The sequence below is a fragment of the Acomys russatus genome, chromosome 5 (genome assembly GCF_903995435.1).
Source record: "Acomys russatus chromosome 5, mAcoRus1.1, whole genome shotgun sequence".
Taxonomy (NCBI): Eukaryota; Metazoa; Chordata; class Mammalia; order Rodentia; family Muridae; genus Acomys; species Acomys russatus.
The window spans coordinates 78,109,896-78,128,995 of NC_067141.1; the positions used below are offsets into that span (position 1 = coordinate 78,109,896).

The following is a 19,100-nucleotide window of genomic DNA, read 5'->3' on the forward strand; positions in this document are numbered from 1 at the left end:
CATGAAGGCTGTTCCTAACAACACTAATCAATTGTCCATCATCTCTCCACTTAGTGTACTTGCAGAGGTATTGTCTACAGAAAATAAAAGGAACAATTACAGCCATATGCACAAACATTCAATCAAAGAAACTAGATCAAAACAAACAAAACACACAGAATGATTCAAGGTTATAAGGTTAAAAAATAAGAAAAAAGGTAGAGTGGTTACTTTTAGGCCAAGCAGGACGAGTACATAGTATACACCTGACCGGGTTGCTTTTAATGTTTCTCTGTATGTGTGCACGTGTTCTTCCATGCAGGTGTGCATGTGTGTGGACAGCAGGGCCATCCTTGGGTGTCATCCTCAGTGAGGACGCTGAGAGTGTTTTCCATCGCTTTGAAACTTACCGAATACCCTCCTATCCCACCTTCCCCGGCACTAATATTAAAGCATGCTATCACGCCGAGCATCTCTCATGTGTGTTTAGAGGTCTGAATTCAGGTCCTCACTCTGGGGCTTTTTTGTTGTTGTTGGGTTTTTGTGTGTGTGTTTTGTTTTTTGTTCTTGTTTTTTTGAGACAGGGTTTCTCTGTGTAGCCTTGGCTGTCCTGGACTCACTTTGTAGACCAGGCTGGTCTTGAACTCACAGCGATCCGCCTGCGCCTGCCTCCCAAGTGCTGGGATTAAAGGTGTGCGCCACCACACCCGGTCCTCACTCTGGTTTTAAGGCTGTTCATCTTGTCAAAGCTCTGAGCTAAACTGTCACAATTACAAATTTTTCATGTGGTAAGTTAAATCTTCAATTAGTTTAAGGACAAGAAACAAGTTTTATTTTTAAATGTGTATTTACTTTAGTATATTAAATATATATTAAAATGTACAATTAAAAATTTATACCTACAGAAACTAAGCCTTCTTCTCAAATTGGATGGCAGCATCTTTTGTAACAGCTACAATATGTTTTTACTCTAAGATCTCTGTTCAAGATTGTTCTGTACAACGCCCTGAGTGCCAGCTGGTGACATCTCCATCACATGGCAGCAGAAACACTGTTTGCAAACACTACGATCTTTATAGAAGGGTTTACTACAAATCCTGTATAAAAATATGCTGAGGTCTAGAGCTACATGACTTCAGTCAGCTTGTGTTCTTTCCTGGATGACAAATTTACTAGATTTTTCAGCCCAGTAAAAGGCAAACTAGCAATTAGAGCTAATTTAAAAAATGACACAACCTTTCAATGCAGAGCAAGAATTCCACCTCTAGAAACACGTTGGCAAAGGCAAGCAGAGAATTTGTCAACGAGGCCATGTATTGTGAAAAAAAAAAAAAAAAACACACAAAATATATGGCTCTCAACTACACTATGTAACAAAGCATATGATTTCAGTAAGGTTTTTCATCTCCCTTTCTTCCTCAAAAGTGGGAAGATGTACGCTTCATCTGTGAGAAGATGAAGACTTTTTAATGCTAGCACTTTCTAAACTGCAAGGTATCATAAGTGCTACCTACCAAACAGAATTCCTCAAATGTAGCTCTAAGTCATTTCTGAAGCACTGGTCAGCACCCTTCAAGTCTGCTCAGTATTTACAAAGAGCACATGCTCTGTCTTCTACACCCACACACCGAGACAGATCTCAGTGCACGACTGCAAGAAAGCTCATTTTATTTAAGAATAACTTTCTTACTACATGATAATCAAAAATAATATGAACACTGTCAGTCAACAAACAGGAGCGATGTTTAAACCTTAAACATTACCTGGGGTAGCCTCCTCATTTTCTCCAGGGAAGCAACGGCCTTGAAAAGTAATGTGGCCTGCCTGCATAACTAGCTTATTACAACTATTATCACAACAACTAAGCCTGTCCCACTTCTTACCCAGGCAGCGTGTAAGTGGGAGGCACTGTTCTATGAGGTTTGTCTATATTATAACTTAGTTAACGCTTAAGCCCGTGTAACAGCATTTCTTTCTAGTTTTTTGTTTCTTTGTTTGGTTTTTTGGTTTTGGTTTTTTTGTTTTGGTTTGGTTTTTCGAGACATAGTTTCTCTGTGTAGCCTTGGCTGTCCTGGACTCGCTTTGTAGACCAGGCTGGCCTCGAATTCATAGCGATCCGCCTGCCTCTGCCTCCCGCGTGCTGGGATTAAAGGCGTGCGCCACCACGCCCGGCTCTTTCTAGTCTTCAACTGGCTAAAAACATAGCCTGTATTATGTGTAACATTCAATTCAAAAAGTACCATGAAAATAACAGAAGCTTCCGAAACACTTATTTTACACAGCACTGTAGGTGAAAGAGGAATGTACAAATGTCCTGTGTGTAAAGAAGAGCATTAGAGACTGAAGAGAACAGGGGCACTGCCTAGTCCAAGAGCAGGGGCACACTGCGCTGAAGGCCGCGCTCCTTTCAGCATGAGGCTGTGTTTGATGACCTTGCTAACTGCAGGTGGAAGGCAGGTCGTTCTTACTCTTCATCGCAGTGGCAGGAGCTACGTTAGCCTAGTGTGATAACCAAACCATGTGTGCTCTGCCTTAACCAAGAAAAAGCAAGAAAAGGAGAACACTCAGACATGTCTCAGATGTCTCTCCCCGGGTTTCACGTCAGCCTCGTGGGACGGACACTAGCCCTCCGCTCACAGCTGCCCTCCTCCCTGCAGATGCATTCCATGTCCACTCTAAAGCCCACAGTTTCTGTCCTCGCCTGCCTTCTGAATTCCTTCTCTCAGATGTTCCCCGATTTCCCACGGCCTTTCTGGTTTGCTGCTGTTTTTAACAAGGCATTTAAAGCAGCGCTGTGTATGTCTTCGACCTCGGCTCTAAAACTTCCTAGGTTTGAGACCTTCTCTTAGGCAAGCTACTCCAGCCTTGAGAGCCCCGGCTTCTGTTTGTAAGACAGCAATAGCATTCATCTGGTACCAGCAGGCGGCACAGCGGTATGCTCTAGAAATACTCCGTGTCACACTTTCTATGAGCTATGTACTATGTGTTAAGGCTGGTCTTCTACAGACATGTCAGAGAGCAGGCCTCCCCCTCCCCCTCCACAATGAAGCACTTCAGAACGGCCCCGCTCACAGCGTTTACCTTCATGGCTACTTCTCTCCTGAAGCCTTAGATGTCAGGGGCCCTGACTGCGGTGCCCATAACTGTCTCAGAACTCGACTTGCACGCCATGTATCAACTAGCAACTGTAAGAGAACAAGTCAACAGCAGCCAGCACGCCTCCTGTTTTAGTATTCCTAGCCATTAAATTTTAGAGCCACATTTATGTTTTAAAAATGACTTAAGGAAATGCACAGAGGATTATTTTATTCATGGACTTTCCTGGTGTATACTACTGATAACCAAGTCTACACTACGGGAAATTATTTAATTTTTGTACATCTATGAAGAAAAAAAAGTACTTCTAAATAGTTATAATACTAACGTGTCCTTTATAAAAGTCTAAAACTTTCAGCTGTCACAAAGCAAAGAGGTTGGCAAATCTATACTCCTATGCTCTAGACCATGTCCCTCTAGCACATATCTTAGAATAAGAGAACACAAAAGTGTCATTTGATACAGTCCTAGCACTTCTGAAAATCACACTATATTTTCATTTGTATCCTTGATTCTGGCAACTATTAACTGTAGTGACAATTTTGGTTTCTTTAAATATGGAGAAACGTTATGTGACTATGTCTTTGTTTTAGTCCCAGGTGTAGGATATGGGGCTGCTTCAGACTGTCCACACAGCTCCCTATGATTTGACTTGTGCTCTGGCAGAGACATAACTTTGCCTGCTGCAGATAGTTTATGTTTGGTATTCTGGGAACTCTTGAGATGATATAAAAATGCTAGAGCCCTGGGAGCTGGAGAAGCTGCTGCTCCTCCTCCTGCTGCAGCTGCTCCCCCACTGCTGCTTCTCCTCCTGGTTACAGATATCTTGATGAGGAAAATCAAATTCGCCCTAAAGAACTCGATACCGTCACCAGCAGGAAGTGTCTAATGATATCAACGTCCCCTTCCCCTCTAACCTTCTTTCTCTGCCACCTTGTGTGTGTGCGTGCACGCGTGGCAGGGGATGGGAGTGTTGGAAAGGATAAGGGTGGAGAAGGGTGATAGATAAAAGAACCCAATAAAGAGTCCAAAGTACAGCACAATAAAAATGTATGGGACTTAATAAGCCTCATTTTCTACAAGTAGAGACTAAAATGACACACTAATTATCTTATCATCACACAATAGCAGTCAAACTGCAGCAGGCCCACTCTCATTCCTGTATGTCTTGCACCACCAACATGGTCTAGCAGCACTAAACAGCGATTAAAAATAATGTCTATATCCACTATTCATCAAAGGTGAGTGAGAAAGGAACAAACGAGAGCAGTAGTTCCCGTATATATGGGGAAAAAACACCAGGTTAAACTAGTGGTTTGCAAACACTTTGTTCTTAAGATCCTCATCTGTGGTTCTCAATGACTAAGGACTCCAAAGAGCTGTTGTTTATGGGGACGACATCTATGAACAGTACCCACGAGAAAGAAACTCGCATTCCATTGCCTGCCAGAGTAAGGACATCACAATATAGCAGAAAGGACTACATGAGAAAGGCAAATTACATTTATTATTACTGTGAGTAAAGCTTTGACTTGGTAGGGCCCCCGGAATAAAGGTCTAAGAGAGTCAGCTAAAAGGGCGCCTTCAGCTACATTTTGAAGAGTTAAGACTATAACTCTTGTATGTGTTATGGTTTGTGTTATAGGTAAACACACTGTGGATGAGAGGTCAATGTTAGGTGTATTCTTGTACCAAACCCCACCTTAGATTTTTTGGTTTTTTTAAATCTTTTACTTTTATTTTGTGAGTACGGGATTTTGTCTCCCTGTACGTCTATGCATCATGCACGCCTGGTGCCCGCAGAGTCCAGAAGAGGGCCCGGATCAGACCCCCTGCCACTAGAGTTACAGTCGGCAGTGAGTCCTGCCTGGGTGCTGGGACTCTGCCTCTCCACCTTGCATTTCAGACGGTCTCTCACTGGACCTGGGACTCAGTGATTCAGTGGGCTGGCCATCTAAGGATCCCGCCTACACTCCCCCACCCAGAGCTGGAGTTACAGGCACTTGAATACCACGCTCAGCGTTTACAGGGGGCTGGCCATCCCACTCGGATCCTTATGCCTGCACCAGACAGGTACTTTACCTAGTTACAGTTTCTCACTACTAGATTTAAAAAACATAAAAGTAAAAACAGTTCAAAAAAGGGACAATTTTCATTTAGTCCCTTCACTACAATTTATGTCTGGGCTGCACAGTACCCTTGGCATGGCAGTATTTAAATTTTATTGGATGACCTGAAGTCTTGTGGGATGGGAGGGGGAGAAAACAGCCTAAGGTAAAACGGCCACCTCCCAACTGTGGAAAAGGCAGGGACTATGGAGTATGACTATGACACTTCAGTCTAGGCACACGAGGGCAGAGGCCAAGCCACACTCTTACATAAGAAGGCACAGCGACTTCAACAGAGCAAGGAGGAGAAAATTATACTCAAAAGCTATTGACTGCCCATATTTATAAAGTATTCTCTCTCAAGTAAAAGTAAAATATTTTCTCAAGTATAACTGATTTTAATATTACCTATATCACTATGCCTGTTTATAATAATCACATTCAAGTCATAACTAAATAAACAATGCTTATAAGATTAACAACTCTCCTGTCTATGCTTTGAGAAGTCTACATGAAATCTACTCTAGGGTTCACCCTAGGAACAGGAAAGCAAATGCTGAGTCATGTAATCATGTAATTCTTTTTCTTCCTCAACCCTAAAAACTAGATTTTCTTTTATCTGTTCTCAACAATTATAAGCAGCATGATTTGTCCTCGGTTAAACTAAGTCAGGAAATCAATAGTAATACAGAAATAGAACACACACGCAGGGCTAGAGGCTGAGCGACTTTCAAGAAAAACCTTAGGAACACAGACATTTTTTGAGTTCCAACAATTATTACCAGAGTCTGGTTCAATAAATTCTCATTGGCCTCTAAGAGTCTCAGAACTGAGTCCAAATCCTAACTCTGAAATTATTAAGAAGTTCAAGTTCTGAGTAATTTACTCAGCTATTTTGTTTACTCATATTTTTAAAGTGGTATTTAGGTATTTTTAGTAATTTATACTTTTAAAAAAGGTTGTATAACATAGATATACTGTACGTAGAGGTTTATTACAAATTAAGATTATCAAAATTTTTCTCTTTATTCATCTTCAAATATCTGAACTAAATTTAGTTTATACTACTAACTACACCAACATTAGTAAACAGAAGGAAACATTTTACTGCAAATTTTTAACTTGATTCTTCCCATGTCAAAAATTTGCTTTTGTAGCCTGCTTAAAAATCAAAATCATGCCAGGCAGTGGTGGTGCACGTCTTTAATCCCAGCACTCGAGAGGGCAGAAGTAGGTGGATCTTGAGTTCCAGGCCAGCCTAATCTACAGAGTTCCAGGAAGCCAGGGTTACACGCAGAGAAACCCTATCTTCAAAATGAATAATTAAAAAAAAAAAAAGAATATTCTTTCCAAATATTGAAGTGCTAAATTTTACAGAAAAAAAAAAATGTATCTATCAGTAATAGTGAGAACAAAAGATTTTCAGTGCCTTCTAAAAATAAATCTCATACAGCCATTCTGAGAATGCCTTACTCTAGCAAATTACAGAGACCTGGAAGACCTGAAGAGTAGTTTTCTTCCGTTACCAATGACTACAGTAAGACTGTGTCGTCAGCAACCGTAACCATCCTCGGACTGACTGGTACTGAACCTGAAGCAGAAGTGAGTACAGGGAAGGGAGGGCCGAGGCTGAGTGGGCCAGACACTCAGCGCGGCTCCAGCACTCATGGCTCCAGCACTCAGGCTGGATGCAGCAGCACTTGTTTATAACCCCAGTGCTCCTGCAGCGAGATGGGAATCCCTGGGAGCTGGCAGGCTAGCCTGACAAACAAAAGACTCTCAGAACAAGCAGGACGATGAAGACCAGTCTGCGCGTTGTCCTCTGATCTCCACGTGCCCACCATGGCACAGCATGGACACACGCACGCATGCGCAACACACACACACACACACACACACACGGTGGAGAGAGACTTTTAAGAAACACATTTGTGAAACAGACAAAACATTAGCATACAACACAAACACTAGATAGGTAATTTGCTAGACACTTATATCTGCAGGCAACAGTTGTCTAAGAACAGAGTACAAGTTAATTTTCAAGATATAGAATCCTGGTCCTCACAGCTACTAAACAGAAAAAACTAGCTCATTGCTGCTACCTAAGACCTTGGTTTGCTAGATGGTTGAGAAATGGTCTCATGTGGCCTAGGCTCACCACGCAGCTGGAGACAACCTCCTCCTCCTTTTCCCAAGTGCAAGGAGTACAAACGTGTGCCACAGAGTCACTACTGCTACAAAAGACTCCCAGCAAAATCTTGTAGTCACATAACTACGCTGTAGAGGTGGCAACCTCCCTCCTTAGCATCGTTCCTAAGGCATGGCTGCCTGTTTAACTGGTTCTATCTCACAATGACTCAGGCAAACACATTAAGTACCTGTGGTGGTTTAAGAGAGAATGGCCCCATAGGCTCATATTTTGAATACTTGAATCTCCATTTGGTAGAACTGTTTGGGAAAGATCAGGAGGTGTGACCCTGTTAGAGGAAATGTGTTCCTGGGTCTTGCTGTGTATCAAGACGTGAGCTACTGCTTCAGTGCTTTGCATGCCTTGCTCCCTGACATGATGGCCGCGGACTGAAACCGTAAGCCTGTGGACATAGTATCTTATCATAGCAACAGAAAAGTAATGAAGAATAATGCAAAAGAATAAAGCCTCCCAGCTTACGGCCACAGCGTCTCTAAGTATACAACATTAACTAACTTTGCCGGAGAGGGAAGTTTTCTAGCTCCTTCACCATTAAGGAAAAAAAGAGCAAGCTAGAGCTGGAGAGATTTCTCAATCAGTAAAGTGCTTGTATGTGCATGGGAAATGAATTTGATCCCCTGAACCCACACATAAAAGACTAGGGGTCTGTAACCCTAAGGCTAGGAGACAGAGACAGGACCACCTCTGGGATGGCCAGCCAGTCTAGCTGAATCCGCAAGCTCCAAGGTCAGTAAGAGAGCTTGTCTCTGAAAATAAGGTGGAGAGCAAGTGAGCAGAAACACAGCACATGCACTGGCATGTGAGTGTACGCATGCACACATGCGCGCAGGCACACATGCACGCACGCATACACACCCTTCTTTAAAGGGGGTGGTAGTGTGTAAGCACACTCCATATATTCCGTTTAAGAAATCCAAAGAAAGAGAATAATCAAGATTGAAGGGCAGGGGCTGGAGAGATGGCTCAGATGTTAAGAGCACCCTCTGCTCTTCTGAAGGTCCTGAGTTCAATTCCCAGCAACCACATGCTGGCTCACAACCACCTGTAATGAGATCTGGTGCCCTCTTCTGGCCTGCAGGTATACATGCAGGCTAAAGTACTGTATACATAATAAATCTTTAAAAAAAAAAAGTGAAGGGTAGGCTCTCTTCCCTTTTGTGGCCATCACAGGATCCACTGCGGCCAAAACAAAGTTCAATCCCTTAGTAACTTCCAACCAAAGCAAGAACTGCAAGCAGCATTTCAATGCACCTTCTCAGATTTTAGGGGAGATCATGTCTCCCCCTCTTTCCAAGGAGCTGAGACAGGAGTATAATGTCCAATCTACGTCCACTCAGAAGGACCATGAAGGCCAGGCTGTCTGAGGACACCACAAGGGCCACGTGTACAGGAAGAAATATGTCATCTACATTGAACAAATACAGCGAGAAAAGGCTAATGGCACAACTGTCCATGTGGGCATCCATCCCAGCAAGGTGGTTATCGCCAGGCTAAAGCTGGACAAACACTGGGGAAATGCTAGACAGGAAAGCCAAGTCTCAATAAGCAGGTAAGGAGAAGGGCAAATACAGGGCAGGAACAATCGAGCAGATGCAGGGTAGAGGATCTCATAGCTGGGCCCGCGCGCTGTCGGGAGGCATGTCTGCTATGTACAGATGTGCCCGCGGGGTCACATCTGTGCTGCGCTGCTGTGTTATTAAGGTGACTGAGGGGCATCTGCTCAGTATACAGAGTGACTGGGTTTGTGTGTGTGTGAGAGAGAGATCATTTAAGTATACTCCAAAGTAACTTTGGGGTTACTAGATTTGTAACTACAAGTATTTCTAACTACTCAACACTACTTGAATATCTGTAAGAGACTGTCAAAATACTGTCAAAAAAATCTGGCATTTACCCAATGACATTGGTAAAGAGGAAGTTAAGGCCTGGTTATTTGAGTTGGACTTCAGATGTCAGTGTTGAACTATTATTGCATCAGATGCCTCAAGCAAGCTGTAGGGAAATTTCACCACGCGGGAAAAGTTTGTTAGAAATGTCTGATCCATACCATCGTGGGTACATTTTAAGAAGGTAAGCTAGACTGTGAAGTCTCTGCTGTGTGCTAGCTTATTAGCTTTAGTTGAACTTATGGCAATGAAATTGTCTCCTGTCTGTTTTCTTTTCAGCCTGAAGTCTAAGAACTAATTAATTTCATGAAATTAAACAAAAGTCTGTTTTTGTATTCTTCTGCAGAAATTATCCAACAAAACCCAAAAGACCTTTACAAAGGCTGAGATGCATTTTGGGGGGAGAATCAGGTTAGTTGTGTCTTTTTTTTTTTTTTTTTTTAAGAGGAAAAAGATCAGGGACTTGCAAGGTTCTCCTGAATAGTTCTCATGAATAGTTCATGATTTTGAGGTACGGATAAGTTTCCCCATCTTCTTAAAATTTAAAAACACACACAAAAAATTGAAGCGTGTAGGCCTACCAGCATCTAGGTGCTCATCCCTCTGAACGTAAGAGCGGTGACGGTTTCACTGCTACAGAAACACGTGGGGATTCCTGGGTTGTTTCCTGTTACTTCATTTATTTATTTAGGACTCTGAGAAAGCCACTGATCCCTTCTGTGCCTGAGTTTCTGTAGACAGAGATAGACAGACAGATAGATAGATAGATAGGTAGGTAGGTAGGTAGATAGATAGATAGGTAGATAGATAGATAGGTAGGTAGGTAGATAGATAGGTAGGTAGATAGGTAGATAGATAGATGGATAGATAGATAGATAGATAGATAGATATAGGATGTTTCTATCCCTTGGGAGAGACAGCAAGTGTGTAGACTGCCTAGATGTCTGGCAGACACTTATAGGAAATTTCTTTTACTGCCCATCTAATGAACTGTTAGTAATACTTATGTATCAATATTAAATGTTTAATAAAGATACTCTTCCATACAATATGCTTTATTTCAGGAACAAACTCTGGCTCTCTGGGATAGCCAATACATGTATACTAACTAAACCCTAACTTCTTCCTCATACACTTTTACACTCAGATTTCTAAAGGAAATTTATCAATACATTTCCATAGCAACAGCATCTTCAGGAAATCCAATGTACCAGAAGTAAAACTATCATGAAACTAGAGAGCACGTACTCTCTGCAGTGGACACACGAGAGCGCGTACTCTCTGCAGTGGACACACGAGAACACGTACTCTCTGCAGTGGACACACGAGAGCACGTACTCTCTGCAGTGGACACACGAGAGCACGTACTCTCTGCAGTGGACACACGAGAACACGTACTCTCTGCAGTGGACACACGAGAGCACGTACTCTCTGCAGTGGACACACGAGAGCACGTACTCTCTGCAGTGGACACACGAGAACACGTACTCTCTGCAGTGGACACACGAGAGCACGTACTCTCTGCAGTGGACACACGAGAGCACGTACTCTCTGCAGTGGACACACGAGAGCACGTACTCTCTGCAGTGGACACACGAGAGCACGTACTCTCTGCAGTGGACACACGAGAACACGTACTCTCTGCAGTGGACACACGAGGGCACGCACTCTCTGCAGTGGACACACGAGAACACGTACTCTCTGCAGTGGACACACGAGAACACGTACTCTCTGCAGTGGACACACGAGAACACGTACTCTCTGCAGTGGACACACGAGGGCACGTACTCTCTGCAGTGGACACACGAGAACACGTACTCTCTGCAGTGGACACACGAGAACACGTACTCTCTGCAGTGGACACACGAGGGCACGCACTCTCTGCAGTGGACACACGAGAACACGTACTCTCTGCAGTGGACACACGAGAGCAGTACTCTCTGCAGTGGACACACGAGAACACGTACTCTCTGCAGTGGACACACGAGAACACGTACTCTCTGCAGTGGACACACGAGGGCACGCACTCTCTGCAGTGGACACACGAGAACACGTACTCTCTGCAGTGGACACACGAGAACACGTACTCTCTGCAGTGGACACACGAGAGCACGTACTCTCTGCAGTGGACACACGAGAGCGCGTACTCTCTGCAGTGGACACACGAGAACACGTACTCTCTGCAGTGGACACACGAGAGCACGTACTCTCTGCAGTGGACACATGAAGCTGAACAGCACTGAGCCCTATCTAGAAAGGTTTTCCCTAGACAACCACACTATATATAACAGTAAGTAGTCCTCTGATTGCTTAAGCAGAATTATTGATCTCTTCCTGTTCCTCACAAACTCAAGTCGTAAGTATATCCAAATGGCACTATTATTAACTTTGTTTGCCCTAGAAAACAAACAGCATGAGAGCATGAATACCTTACGACTATTTTTATCACCTGCCTACCCAACAAAGAACTAGGTAAATGCAGTATGCGATCAGCACTTAAGTGAAAAATGAGTGACTTTTTAAAATGACTTCATGACTGACTCATCTGAGAAAATGATCTTGAAATTCCATTTACAAAGAGACACCAAAACATATTTCCTCTAAGCCATAATACAAGAGAAAAGGCACAGCAGACGAAAGCTAGCTATTACGTTACATCATTACTTTAGGATGGCTAGAATAACACACCAGTGCCATTGTTTCTAGTATCCTGAAATGCCAAAGGTTAGTCACATTTCCAGGTAATATTGGCAAGTAAAGCTAACCTATAATCTATAGCCACTGGGGAGTTTTAGTAGCCACCTTAAAGGGAACATACCATTTTAGGGTCATCTATATACATATAGAAAAGCATGAAATGTAAGTACAGTACACTCTACCCCCCAGACAGCCTGTCAGTGCTCTGTGAATTTACTCTGGAAGTTTCTAAGAGAGCATGGATTTCTTAAAGCCATCTTTACCTCAGATAATCAGGAAAAAATTTAAATATATTGACATTAAGAATAAATGCTTTTCTTCTTCTTCATCTCATTAGACCAAGCAATAAATTATGTATAAACTACAGTATAAAGTAGGAGGCTTTACAGACCATGCCTAATTTAGTTCTAGGAAATCAATGGTGTCTACATTACTTTAGTGATGTTATTGTCCTGTCCCTCAACCTTAGCAGGAATAACAGAACATGGTCTTCTCTGCTTTCCAGCCACCGAGCACATGTGAAAATTTTCTACAAACATATTTCAGGATGTTTACAGGAATAAGAAGACAGGACAAAATAATTAGTTACAACAAAACTATGCTTAAAAGATATCCATAAATACCTATAATGATTTCCCCATGTGTTCCATATTCAATAAACTCAAATATAAAGCCAATTAAGTAACTTTTCCTCTTTTGCTGGCCAAATCTACTCAAGCAAAATACCATCCAAACTCAAACAAAAGCAGCACTACTATGTACAATTATTACTCAATAAGTCAAGTGGAAATATATCAAGGTTTTTATTTCTACTTTGTGGCAGAATGAGTTGTTAAAATTCAACATCATACAGACTCTGTTATAGGTAGATTTTCTCAATGGCAGTTCTTTCAAAAATATAAAGCTTAAAAAGGATAAAACAATCACCCTTCATTAAGTCACCACTCCAGGAAATGCACATGACTCCAAGGTAACCAGGTGACAGGTGACGGGGCAGGTGAGTGGGACTGTGGAGGGCAGGGTACAGCTTACACATGGCCTCGGCCCAAAGCTGCTGCCACAGCTCCCTTTGCTGCTGCTGGGAGGGATGCAAGGATGGATAACAGGAAACTCACTTCATGAAAATCCCCTACCTGTCAGCACTGAGGACCAGAACAGGCCGCGCAGCAGCACCTGCGACTGAATGTGGCCTCTGAGGGAGTGGGGTGTCCCGGGAGTCACCCAGGACTGCTGGCATTTGCATTACAATTCATAACAGTGGCAACATTACAGCTATGAAGTAGCAGCGAAACAGCTGTACGTGGTTACCACAGAGTGAAGAACTGTATTAAGGGGTCACAGCGTCACCCTAAAACCTGCTGCATTAGCAAGAACCACAAACACGTGACTCCTAGATGCCTGCCCTGCCACCGCAGCACTGTAAGCAGACTTCACGGTGAAGGCGGACCCCCACGCACGGGAGAGGGCCAGTGACGAAGAAGATCTCTACTGTATGCGTTATTTTTAAGTACACATTTTAAGGGAAAAAGGATTAAAACGAGGAGCTGAATTAAGAAACTACTCCTAACTTCAATGCAGCAGGACATATTTTCAGCATATTACAACTAATTTTTAAAATCTACTGTTTTATAAGCTGTTTTAGTTGGGTAAATTCAAGCATCTATCATCAGAGTCCTTAGGAAGCTTGACTGTTTCAGGTCAAACACTAGGACCTGGCAGTTGTAAAAGGCTACTTCAGTTCAGCAGTATGAAAAAGGGGAAACAAAGGTTTAAAAAGAGGTAGCAATGTTCACCACCAAGACAGTTGTTATGTAATGATTAAAGCAGCAAAGAACCAGAGACTCAATATGATTTTCTTTACTATTTTAGTTCTTACTAAGAAGATTAGACATTCAAATGAAGAAACACAATCTGGGGGATTAAAAAAGAACCTCTGTGCAGAGCAACACCCAAAGATTGAGCCTGACAATATAATTTTACTTTAGAAAAATCATTTAAGAATAAGAAAAAAAGGGGGGGCAATGGAACTTTTGGGGTGAGGCTCAGAATGCTCTCCTAGCATACTCCAAGTTCCAGGTTCTATTCCTAGCACAGTGGTGGCAAGTTAACATTTAACAAGATCAAAACTCTGTGTGCCCAAAGAAAACAACCTCTCCCATTCACTAGTCTGTCCTGCTGTAAGAGCCATTATACTTTTTAAAAAATTACTAATAATCAAGATAATTAAATGGAGTCATTCTGATGCACTTAAGGGACTTAATTCTGGATTTGAGGTTAAAGGTTTGGGCTGTGTAAAATGTTATTTTTACTTCTAAAAGCAAAAAATAATTTTTTTATTTTATTCATTTAATCAGAATGATTTATAAGTTTTCTTTCTTTTGCAAACAGGAAAGCAAAAGATTATCTCAATAAGCATTTTTATGTTATTTTATGTTTTTCAAGACAGGGTTCTCTGTGTAGCCTTGGCTGTCCTGGCACTTTGTAGATCAGACTGGTCTTGAACTCACAGAGATCTGCCTGCCTCTGCCTCCAGTGCTGGGATTAAAGGTGTGCACTGCCACGCCCAGCTTTCAATAAGCATTTTTTATTGGTGGATAATTCCCAATCCAAAAAACATAATGAATAAGTGAAGGTGAAATGAATTCCTTTAAACAACAAAGAACTAAGAAGGCAGCCTCACTTTATCCAGCCGAGTCTCACCCCTTGGCAGCTTATGACTTGTTATTTAACTACTATGAGCTTCATTCCTTCAACAATAAGTCAGGATAAATACTAGCTACTTTCTCTTTATAGGAATGAGGACGCATCTTCAATGTGTTGGAATTCATTCTCTTCTCTGAAATCAGTCCCACAGTATCAGCAGTGTAGCACACTCTGGACAAGTGGGCACACAAACAAGTGAGCACTTGCTCAGGCAGGATTCTTCATCCTCTCGTCCCTGGTTTCCTTTTACTAATCTAAAAGCCGCTTTCCAGTAACTTCAGCCCGCCATCAACTCCACCTTAGTTTAAATGCTACTATAATCAATTCTCAGGAAACTCAGGAAGGTGGAGGCAGTCTCTCCACTCCTGACTGGTGCTGACTCTTGAGCACCGAGAACAGTAAGGAGGATATAACAAACGTCCAAAACCTATCTATGCGTTGACTGATGCGCTCTGCAGTAGTTTCTGAGATCAATGAATTGTGATTATCAAAATTTTGTAACAAGTTTTGCTTACGGCTAACTTAGCAACACACTGCTATAAACACATCTCTGCTTAAAAACCACAACTCAATGCAGACATGGAAAAAGTAGGTTTCATAAATTGTATCTACTTTGCAGAACTACAGACGCTGCATAGTGAATGGCCAGGGCACCCTGCCCCGCAAAGCCATAGGAATATGTGCCTCACACAGTAACTCTTTTAACTTTCATTTATTCCATTCGCCTAACAAAACATAACCAGTAAAATCTAAGCTCCACAAATCAAAACTCCATCCCAAATCTGCACTGCTGCATTATGTGACGAGACTGTGGTAGAAAATAAGTCCAGGACACTGAGTCTCCATTAAAGGGCAGAGGTAACTAAAGCTAATACTATATACTCGACTGATGACTTCTCAGTAAAGAACACAATCTACATTTAGGGAACATAAAGTTATCGGAGAAAAGAGAAGTTAAAAAGTGGGTTGTTTTAAAAGAACAAACAAGCCTTCCAAGACTAAATATGAAGCCTCTGAGCATTCAAATTTTCATTTCCCCTTCCACTTCCATGTCTGCCTAAGAAAGCTCATGTATTAATCAAAAGTGTATCACATAAAACTAGGTCATCACAGACAGAGGAACTTTGAAAAACTCAAAATCACTATCTTTAAAACATCATTGTCAAGGTGACTTGGACGTGTTGGGTTGAGGAAGAGCCACAGGGAGTGAGCAGACGTCCGAGCAGTGGACAGTCCGGCTGTGTGCGGACCCTGCTTCCCAAGGGCAGATGACAGCTACTCCAAATTCACAGAGAAGACCACAGGCAGAAGACCTCCAAGTCACAGCCGTCTACAGCAAGCCCTGCCTTTGCCCCGAGAGCTTCGAAGGCACTAAAGCCTGTGCAGCACAGCAGAGCGCTGGGCTGTGAGCACACCCCTCGGGCCTGCAGTGTGTCCAGGAACAACTTCTCCACGTGGTCCAGATGCTGCAAAGGCAGTGACACTGCCGCTGCCCCCCCCCCAAGGGTGCAGCAACCACTGACACAAGTGTGTTTCCAAAGGCCCAGGAGACTCCTGGGGGCGGATAAGAGGCGCTGCCTGGCCAGGGACACTGACCAGAGGCTTCCAGCAGCCCGCTCCCACTCCAGCCTTGGGCAGCACGCTAAGTGTCCACGGTGGAAGCCAACTGCAGCCCAGGGTCATGCTGGGACTCTGCTTGGCCCTTCCCTGGCCACCGCCCCCGGGGCAGCCTCAGCTCCCCTGTCCTTACCCCCCCCCCCAGCTCCCCCACCCCACCCCCGCCACCCCTCACCTGATCTTGTAACTGGGCAGGGTGTGCTTGCGCTTGATGACCTTCTTGAGCTGGTTGACGATGATGGAGGTGAGCTGGGGCATGGGCCGGCCCTCGAACTGGGAGCGCACCTCGAAGTCGATCAGCGGGTCCTCCACGAAGGAGAAGAACCAGTGGGTGAAGGGCACGCGGGTGAGGACGAAGCGCAGCCTCCCCACCACGCGCGACAGCTTGACGAACAGGTAGGCGGACTTGCCGAACACCAGGTCCACGTCGATGGCCAGGTGGAAGCCGCCGTTGTACTCCACCTCCGCCTCAAAGGCCAGCTCCTCGGGGCAGGTGGCGGGCAGCGCGTCCACGTCGGGGCCGTCGGGCTCGCCGGTGCCCGAGGCCACCACGGGACGCACCAGCCGGATGGTCTTGATGAAGGGCACCGTGTCGCCCAGGAACACGTCGCGCAGACTCAGCCCCTCCAGCAGGCGGCCGGCCGTCTTGGTCTGCAGCAGCTCCTCGAACTCCACCTTGATCTTCTTGGTGACCCAGCGGCGGGCGAGCGCCGTGTCCCGCAGCTCCCGGAACAGGAACAGGATGGTGGCGTTGAGGAAGTAGCAGGTCTCCCGCGTCGGCGGGGCCGGGCTGTCGGGGGTCGGGCCGGACTCGGAGGACCCTGCCGCGGGCTCCTCGCCGCCGCCATAGAGGTACTCCCGGAGGGGCAGGCCCGGCACCGGCTTAAGGTAGCGGAAGCCGTCGCCCGCGCGGGCCGCCTCGTCCGCCCGCGGCTCGGGCTGTCTGCGGTAGAGCAGCAGGAACTGTGTGAGCAGCGTGAGGAAGGAGCCCAGCACGGCCGACGCCAGGATCATGAGCAGCAGCCCCATCCCGCCGCCGCTGCCGCCCGCCGGCCTGATCCCGCGCTCTCCGCGCCGCGCTCCTCACGCCGTCGCCCCCGCCGCCTCCATCTTGAGGACATCGGTCGGGGATGAGCGGCTCCCCGGACCCGAACGGAGCGTCCGCAGCCCGCCGCTGCCGCTGCCGCTGATGCTGATGCTGCTGCCGGCCTCCTCAGACGCTCCCCCGGGGGCGGCCCGAGCGGCGCACCGGCGGCGGTGGCGGCGGCGGCGGCGGCGCCGGGCGAGGGCGGGAACGGCGCCTCCCCGCAGGGCGTGCGCTCATTGGGCGAGCGGCGCGTGACGTCAGAGCGTGCGCGCACCCCCGGCGCCGGCGTGCGTGCGCGTGCGCGGGTCCTTCCCCAGCAACTGGGCGCTCCTCCAGCGCCGCGCCCCCCACCGCCTGCACTCGGCCCCCGGGCGGCGGCGGCGGCGGTCCGCGCGGGACAATACGGGACGCGGGCGGGGCCGGGCGCAGCGGTCCGTTATCTCGCGCCCGCCCCTCCCCCGCGCTGGCCGCGACCGTCCTTCTTCCCGCAGTGTGTTGCTGCCCATCCCTGCGGGGTTACCGCCGCAGAGAGCCGGGGCTCAGGTGGCCGTGACACTGCCCGAGCCGGGCAGAGGACGGACTGCATCGGAGACCGCCACAGCTAACCGGGCACCGACCGAGAGAGTGGGCCTGAGAAAGGACCGAGAGGAACCGCGCGAGGAGGGGACTAACTTCCCCGCTCCGGGGGATATTCACTTTAAATGGGAAGGAAGCGTCTGTGAGGTCTGCCAGGAGCAAGTGGGCTGGGTTGAATTTGCCCGCAGGTTGCAAGGTGCCTTGGTGACTCCCTTCCAAACTGTTGTTCCCGCCCCGCCTCCTCCCTTCACTGAGTCCATCCCTGAGGCAGTTACTCTCAGAGCGCTCCCATTTCACGGAATAGTAGCTCACATAGCCTAAAGAAGTTGCTTAGAGTCACTTCGTGGAGCCCTGAATTGTTGGTTTTTACTTGACACAATTAACATGGAGAATGCTGGAGCCGTTTAAAACAACTGATCAGGTCCCGGTGCTCCAGAAGAGAGAGTTAGAGATGCGGAGACAGGGGAAAGTGGGAGGTTTCACACAGGGTACCAATAGAGCTAGAAGCCTTCTTGTTTCCTGCCAACAGTGTTCCCAATGTGCTCTCAGACTACCTCAGTTGTTAAATCACAGCTTAGGTCCCTCAGAGTGGACACAACTTTTCTAGTCCTAGGGAGGTCAGATACCCGGGTATAAAAAGTCCCGCGGATTCAGTTTGGCTCTGAGATATCAGTGCAGGGATCTTTCTAGCCCTTGGGAATATGCAAGCCAGGGATTGTCTTGACTGACTTGAGAACTAAACCAGAGTTCTGACCCAGCTGGGCCAGGTCTAAGAATTTTGTAATCAATCTGATCTCATCTTTCTTAGTCACGGCCAGGTCTGAGACCAGAATGGCTTCTGAATCGATAAGACCTCTGCGAGGCAGGTGTTTGCTGAGCGACCTAGATGACATTTCTAGACGGTTCGGACAACTTTGTATTCACGGTCACCCTCTGCTTCTGCTTCTAGGCGGCTTTCTCGAGTTCTCTATTGGCTCAACCCAAGGGAGAGCTGTTAAGCCTTTCTCAACTTTCACCGGATATCTCACACCGCCGCCGTCCCAAACATTGCACAAGGGGGTGGGGAGTTCTTCACACCGCGGAGGTATTGAAACGTCCATCAGCGTGCTTTGCCATTCAAACGTCGGAAGCTGAGGTTGGAT

The 19,100-nt window shown here is 45.9% G+C and overlaps 1 protein-coding gene across 1 annotated transcript in view; it reads right to left on the minus strand.

Moving 5' to 3' along the window:
• Positions 1 to 17,543, minus strand: part of Pdzd8 (PDZ domain containing 8) — a 56,931-nt gene extending 39,388 nt beyond the window's left edge. The window contains exon 1 of the mRNA XM_051146864.1: positions 16,471 to 17,543. Coding sequence (XP_051002821.1) covers positions 16,471 to 17,324 — 854 coding nt within the window. The 5' untranslated portion in view covers positions 17,325 to 17,543. The remainder of the gene's footprint in view (positions 1 to 16,470) is intronic.
• Positions 17,544 to 19,100: the final 1,557 nt, after the last annotated feature.